This window comes from Heterodontus francisci, chromosome 1 (genome assembly GCF_036365525.1).
Source record: "Heterodontus francisci isolate sHetFra1 chromosome 1, sHetFra1.hap1, whole genome shotgun sequence".
Taxonomy (NCBI): Eukaryota; Metazoa; Chordata; class Chondrichthyes; order Heterodontiformes; family Heterodontidae; genus Heterodontus; species Heterodontus francisci.
In genome coordinates this window covers 283,745,161-283,764,103 of record NC_090371.1, presented here as the reverse complement: position 1 = coordinate 283,764,103, position 18,943 = coordinate 283,745,161, and the positions used below count along the sequence as shown (strand labels likewise).

The 18,943-nt window shown below is 45.2% G+C and overlaps 2 protein-coding genes across 5 annotated transcripts in view; one reads left to right on the top strand and one right to left on the bottom strand.

Moving 5' to 3' along the window:
• Positions 1-18,943, bottom strand: part of LOC137372939 (filaggrin-2-like) — a 104,961-nt gene that overhangs the window by 54,740 nt on the left and 31,278 nt on the right. The gene's annotated exons all lie outside the window — the stretch shown is intronic.
• The window catches only part of rchy1 (ring finger and CHY zinc finger domain containing 1), a 36,792-nt gene continuing 25,698 nt past the window's right edge, over positions 7,850-18,943 (top strand). Inside the window, exons 1-2 of one of the 4 annotated variants that reach the window (XM_068046826.1) lie at positions 7,850-7,959; positions 17,216-17,335. In XM_068046826.1, the coding sequence (XP_067902927.1) occupies positions 7,882-7,959; positions 17,216-17,335 (198 nt within the window). In that variant the 5' untranslated portion in view covers positions 7,850-7,881. Of the gene's footprint in view, positions 7,960-13,456; positions 13,546-15,904; positions 16,432-17,200; positions 17,336-18,943 lie in introns of those variants that run through there. The other 3 variants (XM_068046853.1, XM_068046845.1, XM_068046835.1) reach the window with 3 other exon arrangements.

The following is an 18,943-nucleotide window of genomic DNA, read 5'->3' as shown; positions in this document are numbered from 1 at the left end:
CCATAGATTACTGAAGGCAGCAGCACAGGTAGATAAGGTGGTTAGGAAGGCATATGGGATACTTGCCTTTATTAGCCGAGGCATAGAATATAAGAGCAGGGAAGTTATGACGGAACTGTATAAAATGCTAAGTTAGGCCACAGCTGGAGTACTGTGTACAGTTCTGGTCACCACACTATAGGAAGGATGTGATTGCACTGGAGAGGGTGCAGAGGAGATTCACCAGGATGTTGCCTGGGCTTGAGCATTTCAGCTATGAAGAGAGACTGAAAAGGCTAGGGTTGTTTTCCTTAGAGCAAAGAAGGCTGAGGGGAGATATGATTGAGGTATACAAAATTATGAGGGGCATTGATAGGTTAGATAGGAAGAAACTTTTTCCCTTAGCGGAAGTGTCAATAACCGGGGGCATAGATTTAAGGTAAGGGGCAGGAGGTTTAGAGGGGATTTGAGGAAGCATTTTATCACCCAGAGGGTGGTTGGAATCTGGAACACACTGCCTGAAGAGGTGGTAGAGGCAGGAACCCTCACAACATTTAAGAAGTATTTAGATGAACACTTGAAACACCATAGCATACAAGGCTACGGGCCAAGTGCTGGAAAATGGGATTAGAATAGATAGGTGATTGATGGCTGGCACAGACACGATGGGCGGAAGGGCCCGTTTCTGTGCTGTATAACTCTATGACTATGTGTTAGTAAAAATATATTCCTGACACCCCTTTTCTCCCTCACACATTTAACAAATCTGAAAATGTGGTGGATTGATTAGTGAACTGTGGCACCTTAAATCCCCAGGCGCAAACCCAGCCTGAAGTTATGTATTGTTCTATAAATTGTTAGAAAACCTACTGAAAAAGCTTTCAACTTGTATGAAAAGCTTGAATAGATCAAATACTAAAATAAATAAATGATCTTAAATATCAAATTCAAACTAGCTAACCACTACTTGAGTTAATCCAATGATTTGGTCACAGCATGGCTTTTCTTCCCCCAGAATATTTGAATTAAAGAAAATAATAAATGGGTAACAGTTTTTAATCTTTAAAACATTGAGGTGTTTGTAAATATTGTGACAGTGCATATGCATCATTCACACCCATACCAGCACCTCAATGCACCCCAAAACGTTTCTTAGAGTTTTGATGAAGGATCCCTCACAAAATGTTAACCTGTTTTTCTCTCTTTCACACACATGGACTGATCTGAGCCATTGTGCATTTTCAGCACTTAATTGTGATTTAAAAAAAAAAATTATTTGTTTGTGGGATGTGGGCATCGCTGGCTAGGCCTGCCTTTATTGCCTATTCCTAATTGCCCTTGAGTAGGTGGTGGTGAGCTGCCTTCTTGAATTGCTGAAGTCCTTGGGGTGTAGGTACACCCACAGTGATGTTAGGAAGGGAGTTCCAAGCTTTTGACCCAGCGACAGTGAACGAACGACAATATAGTTCCAAGTCAGGATGTGGCTTGGAGGAGAACTTGCAAGTGGTGGTGTTCCCATGCATCTGCTGCCTTGTCCTTCTAGGTGATAGAGGTTGCGGGTTTGGAAGATGCTGTCTAAGGAGCCTTGGTACATTGCTGCAGTGCATCTTGCAGATGGTACACACTGCTGCCACTGTATGTCGACGGTGGAGGGAGTGAATGTCGAAGGTGGTGGATGGGGTGCCAATCAAGTGGGCTCCTTGGTTCTGGATGGTGTCGAGCTTCTTGTGTGTTGTTGGAGCTGCACCCATCCAGGCAAGTGGAGAGTATTCCATCACACTCCTGACTTGTGGCTTGTAGATGGTGGACAAGCATTGGGGAGTCAGGAGGTGAGTTACTCGCCGCAGAATACCCAGCCTCTGACCTGCTCTTGTAGCCACAGGATTTACGTGGCTGGTTCAGTTCAGCTTCTGGTCAATGGTGACCCCCAGGATGTTGGATAGTGGGGGATTCAGTAATGGTAATGCTGTTGAAAATTGGGGGAGATGGTTAGATTCTCTGCTGTTTGAGATGGTCATTGTTTGGCATGTGTGTGGCGCGAATGTTACTTACCACTTATCATCCAAGCCTGGATGTTGCCCAGGTCTTGCTGCATATGGACATGGGCTGTTTCAGCATCTGAGGAGTCGTGAATGGTGTTGAACATTGTGCAATCATCTGCCAATATCCCCACTTCTGACCTTATGATGGAGGGGAAGTCATTGATGAAGCAGCTGAAGATGGTTGGTCCTAGGACACTACCCTGAGGAACTCCTGCAGTGATATCCTGGAGCTGAGATGATTGACCTACAACAACCATCTTCCTTTGTGCTAGGCATGACTCCAACCAGCGGAGAGTTTTCCCTGGATTCCCATTGACTCCAGTTTTGCTAGGGCTCCTTGATGCCATACATGCTCAAATGCCGTCTTGGTGTCAAGGGCAGTCACTCTCACCTCACCTCTGGAGTTCAGCTCTTTGTTGATGTTTGGACAAAGGCTGTAATGAGGTCAGGAGCTGGCGGAACCCAAACTGAGCATCAGTGAGCAGGTTATTGCTGAGCAAATGCCGCTTGATAGCTCTGTCGACTACCCCTTCCATCACTTTGCTGATGATCGAGAGAAGACTGATAGGGCAGTAATTGGCCAGGTTGGATTTGTCCTGCTTTTTGTGTACAGGACACAGTTGGGAAATTTTCCATATTGCCGGGCAAATGCCAGTGTTGTCGCTATACTGGAACAGTTTGGCGAGGAGGGCGGTTAGTTCTGGATCACACGTCTTCAGTACTATCGCCGGAATGCAGTCAGGGCCCATAGCCTTTGCAATATCCAGCGCCTTCAGCCTTTTCTTGAAGTCATGTGGAATGAATTGGATTGGCTGAAAACTGGCATCTGTGTTGCTGGGGACTTCAGGAAAAGGCCGAGATGTATCATCCACTCAGCACTTCTGGCTGAAAGTGGATGTAAATGCTTCAGCCTTGTCTTTTTCACTGATGTGCTGGGCTCCCCCATCATTGAGGATGGAGATATTTGTGGAGCCTCCTCCTCCTGTTCGTTGTTTAATTGTCCACCACCATTCATGGCTGGATGTGGCAGGACTGCAGAGCTTAGATCTGATCCATTGGTTGTAGGATTGCTTAACTCTGTCAATGACATGCTGCTTCTGCTATTTGGCATGCAAGTAGTCCTGTGTTGTAGCTTCTCGCTCCTCGCCTTGCCGCTGCCTTCCCTCACCCACTCGCACCCCACCTTGCCGCTTCCACACCTCGGCCGCTCGCTCCCCTCTTCCCCCCAAACCAGCCTCTCACTCCAGGCCTCGCCGCTTCCCCCCCTCTTGCTCCACTTGCTCCTGGCATGCCCTCCTACACTGTTCGTTGAACCAGGGTTGGTGTCCCGGCTTGATGGTAATGGTAGAGTGGGGGATATGCCGGGCCATGAGGTTACAGATTGTGGTTGAGTACAATTCTGCTGCTGATGGCCCACAGCGCCTCATGGTTTAAGCAAGGAATATGGCCGTAGTGCAGGAAAGTGGAGTTCTAGCCCAGGGCCCAGTTTTGCATTGCTAGATTTGTTCGAAATCTATCCCATTTAGCAGGGTGGTAGTGCCACACAACACGATGGAAGGTATCCTCAATGTGAAAACAGGGCTTTGTCTCCACAAGGACTGTGTGGTGGTTGCTCCTACCAATTCTGTGATGGCCAGATGAAGTTATTTGTTTGGAATGATTGTGAAGGAGAGGAGATATAGCAACTAAATTGTAACATTTTAAAATGAGATGCACAGCAGAGAGACCATGTGAGTCAGATACTGAAATGTTTGCAAGTGGGAAGACAAGTTGATGAAGCTGTAAAAATTCAAATGGGAGCTGAAGTTTAATAAATAAGGATATTGAGTGAAGCCTACCTCTTATATCAAGATTTTGGTCACCCTTCCTAAAATCTCCTCTGCTTCTTGTCCATTTATTTCTAATCATGCATCTGTGAAGCACCTTGGAAAGATTTTTTATATTAAAAGTACATAAATGTAAGTTGTTGCAATGCTAAACCTGTACAAATCATTGGTTAACAACAAAAAATGGGAGCAGGTGTAGGCCATTTCCCCCCTCAAGCCGACCGTGCCATTTAATAGGATCATGGCTGATTTTCTACCTGAACTCCACTTTCCTGCCTTGCGGCCATATTCCTTGGTTAGACCACAGTTGGAATATTGCATCCATTGTTTGGGTCTTCTATATTAAAAAGGATATCAAGCCCATGGAGAAAGCACAGAAGAAAGATGACAACAGAGATCAGTGATTTTAGTTATGAGGAGCAACCAGCGAAATAACACTTTTCATTTGAACGAAAAAGGTTAAGAGAAGAATTCTGAAAGGGTTTGATAAGATAAACGGAAGAAAAACAAATGGCACTGATCAATGAGGTAGTAATTAAAGGGCATAAGTTCAAGATCATCACAAAAAATGAAACAAAAAATCACGAGAGGTTTGTTTAAAACACTAATGTTATTAGGGATAGAAAACAAATAATTCTGGAAATACTCAGCAGGTCTGGCAGCATCTGTGGAGAGTGAAGCAGAGTTAACGTTTCAGGTCAGTGACCCTTCATCAGAATTGGTAAAGGTTAGGAATGTAGATTAGATTAGATTAGATTAGAGATACAGCACTGAAACAGGCCCTTCGGCCCACCGAGTCTGTGCCGACCATCAACCACCCATTTATACTAATCCTACACTAATCCCATATTCCTACCAAACATCCCCTATATTTCCCTACCACCTACCTATACTAGTGACAATTTATAATGGCCAATTTACCTACCAACCTGCAAGTCTTTTGGCTTGTGGGAGGAAACCGGAGGACCCGGAGAAAACCCACGCAGACACAGGGAGAACTTGCAAACTCCACACAGGCAGTGCCCAGAATCAAACCCGGGTCCCTGGAGCTGTGAGGCTGCAGTGCTAACCACTGCGCCAGCAATTAAGCAAATAAATTGGGGGTGGAGCAAGAGATAACAAAGGGCAAGGTGTTGTTAGGATAGAGGGTCACAGAGAATAACGGACAAGAAGGTTATGGAGCAAAGGCATTTGGCATGTTAACGGTGTGTTAAAAAACAAAGCGTTAGTGCAGAGAGGGTCTTAATTGACAGAAAAATGAACAGCCCTGGCCTAAAGCACAAACATGAAAAAAAGTGGGTAGGCACATGGTAAAAAAGTGAATGATGAAACAAACTAAAATAAAATAAACAAATAAAAATAATAAATAATAAAAAAGAAAAAAGAAAAAAATAACTAAAAACAAAAAGTTATTAGAATATTGACAAAGGGATATAGATAGGTTAAGTGAGTGGGCAAAGATCTGGCAAATGGAATATAATGTGGGAAAATGTGAAATTGTCAATTTTGGTAGGAAGAATAAAAAAGAAGCATTTTACCTAATGGTGAGAGATTGCAGAGCTTTGAGATGCAGAGGGATCTGCGTGTCCTAATGCATGAATCACAAAAGGTTAGTATGCAGGTTCAGCAAGTAATTAGGAAAGCTAATAGAATGTTATCATTTATTGCGAGGGGAGTTGAATACAAAGTAGGGAGGTTATGCTTCAATTATACAGGGCATTGGTGAGACCACATCTGGAGTACTGTGTACAGTATTGGTCTTCTCATTTAAGGAAGGATGTAAATGTGTTGGAAGCAGTTCAGAGAAGGTTTACTAGACTAATATCTGGAATGGGCGGGTTGTCTTATGAGGAAAAGTTGGACAGGCTAGGCTTGTATCCACTGAAGTTTAGGAGAGTAAGAAGCAACTTGATTGAAACATATAAGATTCTGAGGGGTCTTGACAGGGTGGATGTGGAAAGGATGTTTCCCCTTGTGGGAGAATCTGGAACGAGGGGTCACTGTTTAAAAATAAGGGGTCGCCCATTTAAGACAGCGATGAGGAGAATTTCTTTCTCCCAGAGGGTCGTGAGTCTTTGGAATTCTCTTCCTCAAAAGGCAGTGGAAGCAGAGTCATTGAATATTTTTAAGGCAGAGGTAGATAGATTCTTGATAAGCAAGGGAGTGAAAGGTTAACGGGGGTAGGCAAGAACCCGAGCTTCCTGTTGCTTTCCATTTCAACACCCCTCCTCCCCCCGCCCCGCTGCTCTCATGCTCACATCTCTGTCCTGGGCTTGCTGCAGTATTCCAGTGAACATCAATGCAAGCTCGAGGAACAACATCTCATTTGCCGATTAGGCATGCTACAGCCTGCTGGACTGAACATTGAGTTCAATAATTTCAGAGCATGACTAGTTCCGCCCCCTTTTTATTTTAATTTTATTTTAGTTTGTTTCATCATTAATTTTTTTTACCATGTGTCTGCCCACTGTTCTTTTTCATGTTTGTGCTTTTGGCCAGGGCTTTCATTATTCTGTCATTTAACACCCTCTCTGCACTAATGCTTTGTCTTTCACCACACCATTAACAAACTCTTGCCTTTGCTCCATGACCTTCTTGTCAGTTATTCTCTGTGATCCTTTGTCCTATCAACACCTTCCCATTTGTTATCTCTTGCCCCACCCCTGCTTTATTTGCTTAAAACCGTTTACATTTCTAACCTTTGCCAGTTCTGATGAAAGGTCACTGACCTGAAACGTTAACTCTGCTTCTCTCTCCACAGATGCTTCCAGATCTGCTGAGTATTTGCAGCATTATTTGTTTTTATTTCCCGCTCACTCCTGCCATCGTGCTTCTCTTTGCCGCTCCCTCCCATGCCTGTCTGCTCACCATTGCCTTCCCTCAGCCAGTCACTCCAGCCTTCGCTCTTCTCCCACCCCCAACTGCTCGCTCCCCATCCTGCCACTTTGGCCACTCGCTCTCGGCTTTCCCCATCCTGGCCTCTTGCTCCAGGCCTCACCGTTTCCCCACTCTTAGCCACTTGCTCCCGCCTTGCCACTCTGGCGGCCTCTTCCTTGCCCCCACTGCTGCTTCTTCAGGCAGCGCGGTGGGGAGCGATTGGTTGATGGGGGAAATGGCAAGGTGGGATGGAACGGCAAGTAGCTGGGAGCGGGAAACTGAAAGTGGCGATTGAAGCAGGGATGGCGGGAGAGAGTGGGGTACTGTTCGGGGAATCGAGGAAGCGATCGTGACTATTGAGGGGTGAGGACGTCATTGCCTGGTGTCGTCAGCGTACGCATGCGCGCATTCTTACTGGCAAGCTGGCAAATGATCGCACGCATCGATGACGTCCGCGATCGCTCTGCACATGCTCTGCGTTGTCAGGAGTCACTGCGTTCAAAAAAAGAATGTAACAAGGCATGGGAAAAGGGAATGGGGCTACGTGGGTAGGTCTCCGGAGAACTGACAAGGGCATGATAGGCCAAATGGTCTCCCTTTGTGTTGTCGCATTTAATGATTCTGACATGCAAGAGTTGTAAAATAGTTTTTGCACCTTAGCCCTTTTAAATATTTGTCATTGTATAATCTGTTAACAAGTGTGCTACAAATTTTGGGTCTGCACTATATTTATCAACCACATACAATTTTCAGCAGAGAAACAGGCAATTCATCCCACAGTCCTGAACTATCAACCCTGACCTTCCATCCTCCACACCTGCTGCCTGACTGACCCTTTTCCACCATTTAATGCTCCAATTTCACCACCTTCTGTCTCCACCTGCATTCCTCCCGCCCTGCGCCTGCGTGAATAACAGGGGCCAATTACCGGCAGTCTGACGCCTGCGCAACGCGCACTTGCCGTTCCAAATGGGCCTGGTTCAGGGCAGGCTCAGGTTACGCCTGCGCATTTCCATAATGCCGGGGCTCGACTCTACTGCGCCTGCGCCTTTCCCGGCCTAGCCGGGTCGTGCCGGCACTCATAAACGTCGAACTGCGCCTGCGCCATTCTCTGGGCTCTGGGTGTGCGCCTGCGTGCGTGGTCTCCCGGTTGCAGGATGATGGCGGCGGCTGAGTGTGGGCCTGAGGCTGCACTCCTCAATTGTGCCCATTACTCCCGCTCCTGCTGGCTCAAGGTAAGCGAGGGGTGGTGGGGAAAAGAGGAAAGATCCCGGCTTCCGAAACCCGGATCGCGAGCCTCCTAGTAGAGACCTGGGGCCTCCCGCTTGGTGCGGTACTGAGGGAGTGCAGCACTGTCGGAGGGTCTGTACTGAGGGAGTGCTGCACTGTTGGATGGTCAGTACTGAGGGAGTGCTGCACTGTCAGAGGGTCAGTACTGAGGGAGTGCTGCACTGTCGGAGGGTTAGTACTGAGGGAGTGCTGCACTGTCGGAGGGTCAGTACTGAGGGAGTGCTGCGCTGTCAGAGGGTCTGTACTGAGGGAGTGCTGCACTGTCGGAGGGTCAGTACTGAGGGAGTGCTGCGCTGTCAGAGGGTCTGTACTGAGGGAGTGCTGCACTGTCGGAGGGTCAGTACTGAGGGAGTGCTGCACTGTCGGAGGGTCAGTACTGAGGGAGTACTGCACTGTCGGAGGGTCAGTACTGAGGGAGTGCAGCACTGTCGGAGGGTCTGTACTGAGGGAGTGCTGCACTGTCGGAGGGTTAGTACTGAGGGAGTGCTGCACTGTCGGAGGGTCTGTACTGAGGGAGTGCTGCGCTGTCAGAGGGTCTGTACTGAGGGAGTGCTGCACTGTCGGAGGGTCAGTACTGAGGGAGTGCTGCGCTGTCAGAGGGTCTGTACTGAGGGAGTGCTGCACTGTCGGAGGGTCAGTACTGAGGGAGTGCTGCACTGTCGGAGGGTCAGTACTGAGGGAGTGCTGCACTGTCGGAGGGTCAGTACTGAGGGAGTGCTGCACTGTCGGAGGTTCAGTACTGAGGGAGTGCTGCACTGTCAGAGGGTCTGTACTGAGGGAGTGCTGCACTGTCGGAGGTTCAGTACTGAGGGAGTGCTGCACTGTCAGAGGGTCTGTACTGAGGGAGTGCTGCACTGTCGGAGGTTCAGTACTGAGGGAGTGCTGCACTGAATGAGGGTCAGTACTGAGGGAGTGCTGCACTGTCGGAGGGTCAGTACTGAGGGAGTGCTGCACTGTCGGAGGGTCAGTACTGAGGGAGTGCTGCACTGTCGGAGGTTCAGTACTGAGGGAATGCTGCACTGTCGGAGGTTCAGTACTGAGGGAGTGCTGCACTGTCGGAGGTTCAGTACTGAGGGAGTGCTGCACTGTCAGAGGGTCTGTACTGAGGGAGTGCTGCGCTGTCAGAGGATCAGTACTGAGGGAGCGCTGCACTGTCGGAGGGTCAGTACTGAGTGAGCACCACGCTGTCGGAGGGACAGTACTGAGGGAGCGCTACAGAGCGCTGAGCTTTTAAATGATTACTTTCCATCTCTGTACAGACTGGAGAAGGATGATGTAAGTGTAGAGATCAGGGTGGGGGATTGTTATATACTTGAACAAATTAACATTGAAAAGCAGGAGGTTTTAGCGCGCTTAAAAGTGGATAAATCCCCAGGCCCAGATGAGATGTATCCCAGGCTGTTATGTGAGGCAAGGGAGGAGATAGCAGGGGCTCTGACACAAATTTTCAAATCCTTTCTGGCCACAGGAGAGGTGCCAGAGGACTGGAGGACAGCGAATGTGGTACCATTATTCAAGAAGGGTAGTTGGGATAAACCAGCCCAGTGAGTCTAACATCAGTGGTTGGGAAACTATTGGAAAAAATTCTGAGGGACAAGATTAATCTCCACTTGGAGAGGCAGGGATTAATCAAGGATAGTCAGTATGGCTTTATCAGGGGGAGATCATGTCTAACAAATTTGATTGAATTTTTTGAGGTGGTGAAGAGATGAGGGTAAAGCAATTGATGTCTACATGGACTTCAGTAAGGCTTTTGATAAGGTCCTGCATGGGAGATTGGTTAAGAAGGTAAGAGTCCATGGGATCCTGGGCATTTTGGCAAATTGGCTTAGTGGTAGGAGGCAGAAGGTGATGGTCAAGGGTTGTTTTTGCGATTGGAAGCCTGTGACCAATGGGGTACTGCAGGGTTTGGAGCTGGGATCCTTGCTGTTTGTAGTGTACATTAATGATTTAGACATGAAGATAGGAGGTATGATCAGTAAGTTCGCAGATGACACGAAAATTGGTGGTGTCGTAAGTAGTGAGGAGGAAAGCCTTTGATTACAGGATGATATAGATGGGCTGGTAAGATGGGCAGAGCAGTGGCAAATGGAATTTAATCCTGAGAAGTGTGAGATGATGCATTTTGGGAGGACTAACAAGGCAAGGGAATATACAATGGATGGTAGGACCCTCGGAAGTATAGAAGGTCAGAGGGACCTTGGTGTGCTTATCCATAGATCACTGAAGGCAGCAGCACAGGTAGATAAACTGGTTAGGAAGGCATATGGGATACTTTCCTTTATTAGCCGAGGCATGGAATATAAGAGCAGGGAGGTTATGATGGAGCTGTATAAAACGCTAGTTAGTCCACAGCTGGAGTACTGTGTACAGTTCTGGGCACCACGCTATCGGAAGGATGTGATTGCACTGGAGAGGGTGCAGAGGAGATTCACCACGATGTTGCCTGGGCTGGAGCATTTCAGCTATGAAAAGAGACTGGATAGGCTAGGGTTGTTTTCCTTAGAGCAGAGAAGGCTGAGGGAGACCTGATTGAGGTATACAAAATTGTGAGGGTAGATAGGAAGAAACTTTTTCCATTAGTGGAGGTGTCAAGGTAAGGGGCAGGAGGTTTAGAGGGGATTTGAGGAAAAATTTTCATCCAGAGGGTGGTTGGAATCTGGAACACACTGCCTGAAGGGGTGGTAGAGGCAGGAACCCTCACAACATTTAAGAAGTATTTAGATGAGCACTTGAAACGTCATAGCATACAAGGCTACGGGTCAAGTGCTGGAAAATGGGATTAGAATAGGTGGGTGCTTGATGGCCGGCATGGACATGATGGGCGGAGGGGCCTGTTTCTGTGCTGTATGACTCTATGACACTGTTGGAGGGGCAGTAATGAGGGAGCACTGCATTGTCAGAGGGACAGTACTGAGGGAATGCTGCACTGCTGGAGGGTCAGTACTGAGGGAGCGCTGCATTGCCGAAGGTGCCGCCTTCAGAGATCAGGCATTTAATTGAGGCCCCGTCTGCCCTCTCAGATGCGTGTAAAAGTTCAGTTCTGATTAAAAGTCACTGACCTGAAACGTTAACTTTGCCTCTCTCTCCACAGATGTTGCTCGACCTGCTGAGTATTTCCAGCACTTTTTCGTTTTATTTCATGTAAAAGGTCCCATGGGTGCTGTTTCGTAGGGGAGTTCTCCCTGGTGCCAACATCACAAAAACAGATTCTCTGGTCGTTAACACATTGCTGTTAGTGGGATTTTACTGTGTGAAAATTGGCTGCTACTTGTCCTATGTTACATTGTCTACACTTCAAAAGTACTTTGGCTATAAAATGCAGCGCTCCCTCAGTTCTGACCCTCCAACAGTGCAACGCTCCCTCAGTACTGCACCGACCTGGAGGCCCCGGGTCCCTGTCAGGTGGGTCGTGAAAGGCGCTATGGAAATGCAAATTTTTTTTCTATCTTTCAGTATCTCGGCCAACTATTTGTGGGTGAAGGTCAAATGATCCCTTCCACCCTGTGCCAACCCCACCCCCTTTGGCCAACCCTGCCTTGAACTCTTCTCATCCCCAACACTTTCATACATGTGTGATCTGGCCCATTTGTGCATATGTGCTTCTGTATGGGTGGTCCAAGTAAAGCCGCCTCTGCTTCTTGTAGACAGTGGTAGGTCAGGTTGGGAATCTAATATAAACAGGTTCTACGACATCACATACAGGACAATGTTGTGCCCTTGTTCAAGAAGGGGAGTAGAGACAGCCCTGGTAATTATAGACCTGTGAGCCTTACTTCGGTTGTGGGTAAATATTGGAAAAGGTTATAAAAGACAGGATTTATAATCATCTTGTAAAGAATAAGTTCATTAGCGATAGTCAGCACGGTTTTGTGAAGGGTAGGTCGTGCCTCACAAACCTTATTGAGTTTTTCGAGAAGGTGACCAAACAGGTGGATGAGGGTCAAGCAGTGGATGTGGTGTATATGGATTTCAGTAAGGCGTTTGATAAGGTTCCCCACGGTAGGCTATTGCAGAAAATACGGAAGTATGGGGTTGAAGGTGATCTAGAGCTTTGGATCAGAAATTGGCTAGCTGAAAGAAGACAGAGGGTGGTAGTTGATGGCAAATGTTCATCCTGGAGTTTAGTTACTAGTGGTGTACCGCAAGGATCTGTTTTGGGGCCACTGCTGTTTGTCATTTTTATAAATGACCTGGAAGAGGGTGTAGAAGGGTGGGTTAGTAAATTTGCGGATGACACTAAGGTCGGTGGAGTTGTGGATAGTGCCGAAGGATGTTGTAGGGTACAGAGGGACATAGATAGGCTGCAGAGCTGGGCTGAGAGATGGCAAATGGAGTTTAATGCGGAAAAGTGTGAGGTGATTCACTTTGGAAGGAGTAACAGGAATGCAGAGTACTGGGCTAATGGGAAGATTCTTGGTAGTGTAGATGAACAGAGAGATCTTGGTGTCCAGGTACATAACCTGGGTCGCAACTTTCAGGGATTTAATAGGGCTGTTAAGAAGGCATATGGTGTGTTAGCTTTTATTAGTAGGGGGATCGAATTTCGGAGCCATGAGGTCATGCTGCAGCTGTACAAAACTCTGGTGAAACCGCACCTGGAGTATTGCGTGCAGTTCTGGTCACCGCATTATAGGAAGGATGTGGAAGCTTTGGAAAGGGTGCAGAGGAGATTTACTAGGATGTTGCCTGGTATGGAGGGAAGGTCTTACGAGGAAAGGCTGAGGGACTTGAGGTTGTTTTCGTTGGAGAGGAGGAGGAGGAGAGGTGACTTAATAGAGACATACAAGATAATCAGAGGGTTAGATAGGGTGGATAGTGAGAGTCTTTTTCCTCGGGTGGTGATGGCAAACACGAGGGGACATAGCTTTAAGTTGAGGGGTGATAGATATAGGACAGATGTCAGAGGTAGTTTCTTTACTCAGAGAGTAGTAGGGGCGTGGAACGCCCTGCCTGCAACAGTAGTAGACTCGCCAACTTTAAGGGCATTTAAGTGGTCATTGGATAGACATATGGATGAAAATGGAATAGTGTAGGTCAGATGGTTTCACAGGTCGGCGCAACATCGAGGGCCGAAGGGAATGTACTGCGCTGTAATGTTCTAATAAAAAAAAAACAACATTAGTGCCTAATGAACAGGCATTACTTCACTAACAAAGTGAGAGTACCAACATGTATTCTAGGCACAGATCCAGGCAGTCGGGAGGTGAACTCAGTACAAAGGCTACAAAAAGATATCTAGCAAAACAGATAAGATAGTGAAGTTCGAACCCTGAAGAGAACAGTGAAAGAGAATAGATAGTGTCATGCAGACACATTATGGTGAATTACACAATTTACAGTATGTCTTAATGGGTTACTTATCAAAGGTAACTGGAACGTGTTGTCTTTTTATCATGTTAGCAAGATGTCACTAACAATATAAAAAGTACAACATGCAAAGCTTCAGTGGGACTACAACCTAGCCTGGTTTGGATTAGTGTAGACAGATTAGAACTACGCATTTGTGATGCTTCCTGATGAGTCCAAACGTGAGTGATAATTGGTACCAGTAATCTCATGGTCAATGTACGTAGTTGGCTGGGTAACATGAATAAAAAGTATTAATTAGGCATCTTATTCCTCGTTCTTGAGCTTGTTTAAGGGGTCTGGATTCAGATCATCTTCTTAAAAACCCAATATAGTCACCCGTTAAGAAGCAAAAACCTAAGACTTGCCATCTAGATTTGGTGGGGAGATCTCCTCGCATGCAAGGAGTAATAGCTTAGCTATTTGGAGACCTGACTCCAAAGATGATGATTTTGACAGATAGAAAGTGTTTGAATCAGTAAAATCTTTTTTTGTTTATATAGCTGTTGAGCAATTTAAAAAAATGTTTTGACCATGCCACAGAAGAATGCGTAACTACAGTGTCATAGTTTTAGTAACAGTTTGTTGCTTCCTGAACAAGATTTGTGGTACTTAAGCTCTAAATAACTGTTCTGAACAAATATGAGACATCTGTTCTTTTTACAATTGCTTCTGGTTATCTTAATGTGTTATATATTATATAAAATCTTACATTTTCTTCTTGCTTTGTGTGTTATCATTTGCTTTATAAATTCCTATTTGAACCTTGCCTCCTGTTCATCCATCACCCTCTGCACTCATTGACTTACATTGACTCCAGGTGTGGCAATGCCTCGCTGTTAAAATTCTCATCATTGTTTTCAAATCCGTCCATGGCCTCGCCCCTCCCTAAGCTCAGCCAGTCCCTTAACCCTCCGAGTTGGCTGCGCTCCTCTGATTCAGGCCTATTGCACATCCCTGATTTCCTTTGCCTCACCATTGGTGGATGTGCCTTCAGCTGTTAGGCCCTGAGCTCTGGATTCCCCCCCCCCCCCCGCCCCCCCCAAGTCAACTGCCTCTTTCTCCTCATTTAAGATGCTCCTTAAAATCTACCTCTTTAATTTGGTCGCCTGTCCTAACATCTCCTTGAGTGGCTTCAATGTCATATTTTGTTATCTTAACGTTCCTGTGAAGAATCTTGGGACATTTCTTGCATAAATAGAAGTTTTTGACAAGTTATGCATTAAGCAATTGCAGATTCTAGCCACTGGGTGGATTGTGGAACAGATCTGTGAACTTTCTCAAATGAAAACAAAATACTGCAAGTGCTGGAAATACTCAGCAGGTCAGGCAGCATCTGTGGAGAGAGAAACAGTTAACATTTCAGGTCTGTGTTCTGATGAAAGACCTTAACTCTTTCTCTGTCCACAGATGCTGCCAGACTTGCTGAGTATTTCCAGCACTTGCTGTTTTTATTTCTGTGAACTTTCTCTCTGTTGTTGGCTTGGTTTCCCTGTGCATCATTGTCCTTCAGATTTATTTGAAACATTTTTTAACTTTGCATTTTACTTGGTGTTTTGTTCCTCTGTTTGGCCTTAAGATATCTTTAATCATGCATGGATTAATCAAATCTTGAGACAATATGCTGGCTAGCTTTAATTTTTAGCAGAGGCTACTGAAAGGGCAATGGTTAATTGCTTCATCCCAAAAGAGAGATTTGCTTTTTCAAATCCAGCGAATTATGCCAGCACATCAAAAGCTAATGAGCTGATAGCTATGCATGAGAGCTCATGTGAATTTTTAATCTGTCTCAAAGTGACAAAAAGTCTTAAAATGCTGTGCATTTCAGCGCCTATCTCCAGGATCATTTCAGTTCTACAATATCTACAAATTCTTCTTTGTCCCATCAATCTGCCTTCTTAGGTGAACGTAAAAGATCCCATAGCTCTATTTCGATGAATAGCAGGGGAGTTCTCTCTAGTGTCTGGCCAATATTTATCCCTCAACCAGCATCACTAAAAACAAACTATCTGGTGATTATCGCATTGTTGTTTGTGGGATCTTGCTGTACACAAATTGGATACTGCATTTGCTACATTACAACAGTGACTGCCTTTCAAAAGTAGTTGACTGTAAAGTGCTTTGGGATGCTCTGTGGTTATAAAAGGTGCTATAGAAACACAAGTCTTTCTTTCAATCAAACAAAGCTTGGATTCAGATCTGCAGCTTGATCTCCAGCGGTGCTCAGTAATGTAGGGCAATTACATATTTTAGCCTTAAAAGGATATACACGTACACTGTGTTTTACACATGGTCCTGTCCTTATAAAACAACACATCTAACTTATGTCACAAAAGGTTTTATTTTGTACCATGTGTTGCAAAAAAAAACTGGAAAAAAAGATTTTGCTCACTGAAAGACTCCTGCAATGTTTTGAAAGGAAGTTCAGAACAAGAGTTAAACTTTATGGGTGTTTTGAAAGGAAGTTAAACTTGTAAAAGAATAGGAAGGCCAGCAGTTGTAAGGAAATCCCAAGGATTTGACCTTTCTTCAGAGCTGTTTTTGAACCAGGGAGAGACACTGTATCTGAACATGTGACCATGTTCAGGAAGGTTCTTTTTTCACTTTGGACCCTTTAAAAAAGCCTGTCAATTGGACAAAGGGCAGGCATTTGAAATCTTTGCTTGATCTACCTGCAGCAAGGGAGAAAAACCCAGAAAAGTGCCACCCCTCTCTGCAGGGAGACTCGTATCTCTTGAAAAGGAATTCTGCATTTGAAAGGTGGCAGATTCCTGTTGCCTCCGATCTCTGAAGAATTTCTGCATCCAGTGAGATTTCTGCTGCCTCCTGTGTTCTAAGAAATCCTAAAATCTGAAGAATTCTTCTACTGTTGGACTGCTCTTCAAAACCTAAGCAGACCTGTTGCTACACCACTGATGGAAGACCTATGTGACTTCTGCTGCAGTTAAATTGCCGTGAACACCTACCCATCACAGACTGTTCATCAATCTCACCTGGAGAGACTTCGAGTGACATCCGACTATTTGACTATGGGACACCTCACCGTACCGAAAACATCCTACCAGAATGTGAACCTCAATTATTTTTTATTATTCCTTCTATTCCTAAGAAATGGTTATAATCCAAAACACCCATTTGAAACCGGTTAACCATTTTTTTTAATGTATGTGTATATGCATGAGGGTTAAGGGAATAGGGTTTTTTTATGTATAGATTTATCTCGCTAGTAGTTAAGACCTATTATTTCTTTTCTAATTAATAGTTAATGTTGTTGTTTAAAGAAACCTGGTTTGGTTTGCGTTAGTCTGTGGGGAAAAATACAGTGTTTAATTTAGCTAGTCTTCGGTAGGTGGGAAACTTTATTTGATATGCTATGACCTGTGGAGTAGTGGGACTGAATTAACAGTGCATTACTCCTGCCTTGGTCCTAACACGTAACATGAACCTGCTCCATGGAAGATCCATCCATATATGTTTAAAATAGAGAAAGTCTTATGTGGCGGCACAGTGGTTAGCACTGCAGCCTCACAGCTCCAGCGACCCGGTTTCAGTTCTGGATACTGCCTGTGCGGAGTTTGCAATTTCTCCCTGTGACCGCGTGGGTTTCCTCCCACAGCCAAAGACTTGCAGGTTGATAGGTAAATTGGCCATAGTAAATTGTCCCTAGTGTAGGTAGGTGGTAGGAGAATTGAGGGAAGTTGGGGATGTGTTAGGGAATATGGGATTAGTGTAAATGGGCGGTTGTTGTTCGGCACAGACTCGGTGGGCCGAAGGGCCTGTTTCAGTGCTGTATCTCTCTATGACTGAGTTTTGAGAAGGGTTTTTTTTGTAAAATAGCTTTTGATCTTTCAGGCACCGTGCTGCGGGAAATTTTACATCTGCCGACTGTGTCATGATGACATAGAAAATCATCAGCTGGATCGCTTCAAGGTCGCAGAGGTTCAGTGTGCAAAGTGTGAGACAGTCCAGCAGGTTGGTAAATACTATTTCAGAACACCTGCATATAGACTTAGGTGTGGAAAATGTAACAGGTGCACTGTGCATGTGTATGATGTAATGATCATCTCGACAGTGGAATCAGCTATAGTGCAATAATATCACTCTTGTGTGATTGAGGAGTGTGCTGTTATTAGCAATTCTGCAATAATTTGTGTTTATGAAATACCGTTAATAGCATAAGAAATAGGAGTAGGCTTTATGGCCCCTTGAGCCTGCAGTGCCATTCAATAAGATCATGGCTGATCCTCTATCTCAATTCCACTTTCCCTCCATATCGCTTGATTCCCTTAGTGCCCCAAAATAATGTACAAACCATCCCGAGGCATTTTACAGCGTAACTGTACGATTCTGGGAAGCGTGGAGCAAGGCTAGACAGTGTTTCGGAGGGATGGCCAAAGACTTGGGTGAAAAAAATGGATTTTAAGTATGATTTTGAAAGATGAGAGGGGGTTTAAGCGAGGGAGATCCAGAAAGCATAGGTTAGACAGCTGAAGGCTGTGGAACAAAGGGACGGAGAAAAATGCGCAGGCGGTTAGTTACAAGCACACCCATTTGTTGCACTGTGTGATTGCCGCATGGCTGAACATGCGCACATCTTAAAGAGACAGCCTCTTGTATGCGGCCTGTTTGTCCCCTGCGCGTTAAGTTCTGGACTGTTGCGTGGCCATGCAGCTTAGAGGGAATGTTGATGGCAGGGAACCAGTGTAGATCCGTGAGGATAGGAGTGCTGGGTGAATTGGGCTTAGTGTGGGTCAGGAGGTGGGCAGCGGTGTTTTCGACGAGTTAACAGCTTATGGAGCGTGGAGGTAAACAAGGAGAGCATTGGAATTATCAAGTTATTCTAGCTGCAGGAGCTTGGTGGGTGTCTGAGGAAGCAAATGTTGAGATCCTGAATGACAAGTACAGCAGGCCTGTGGACTTTCTGTCTTTAATTTAAAAATGAATAAATGACTTATTGATGTGCCCGGCTACAATGTTGAATAAGGAATGTTTTCTTCTGTAGATAGCTTTTGAATTGGTTTCTTAGCTTCTAGTTTGGTGGAAAGCATACACCATTTGAAAGTGGGTGCAGCTTACTAATAATAGTTGCTGTCCTTTGAGCATAAATCAATGCAATATACTCTAATGAGCATGGATAATAAGTTTAGATCTGTTAGTGAATACTAACAGATGTCATGGGATTAATTTAATCTGTGTCAGTTTGGATTTGACCTTTTAAGCATTCTGCAACTAACAATAGTGTGTATAGTTTGAATAAAAATTGCTTTTTAAATCTTCATTAACTTGGCATTTCGTTTTGATTTACTGAAGGCGTTTATTAAAGCATGAATATTGGAATACTCAAAATAAGCATTTTTACCATTCTAACACATAGCACACACATTAATATTTACACTTAGTCCAAACTTTGGATTTGCATTATAGCTCATCACAAAAGAAATCATATTGCAACTACCAAGCTAGCTTAGCAACCCCATTACGTTACTTAGCATTCAGAGTTTTAATTATTGTGTGTATGTTTGTTGCCTTTTTTATTCGCTGATGGGATGTGAGAATCAATGGCAAGGCCAGCATTTATTG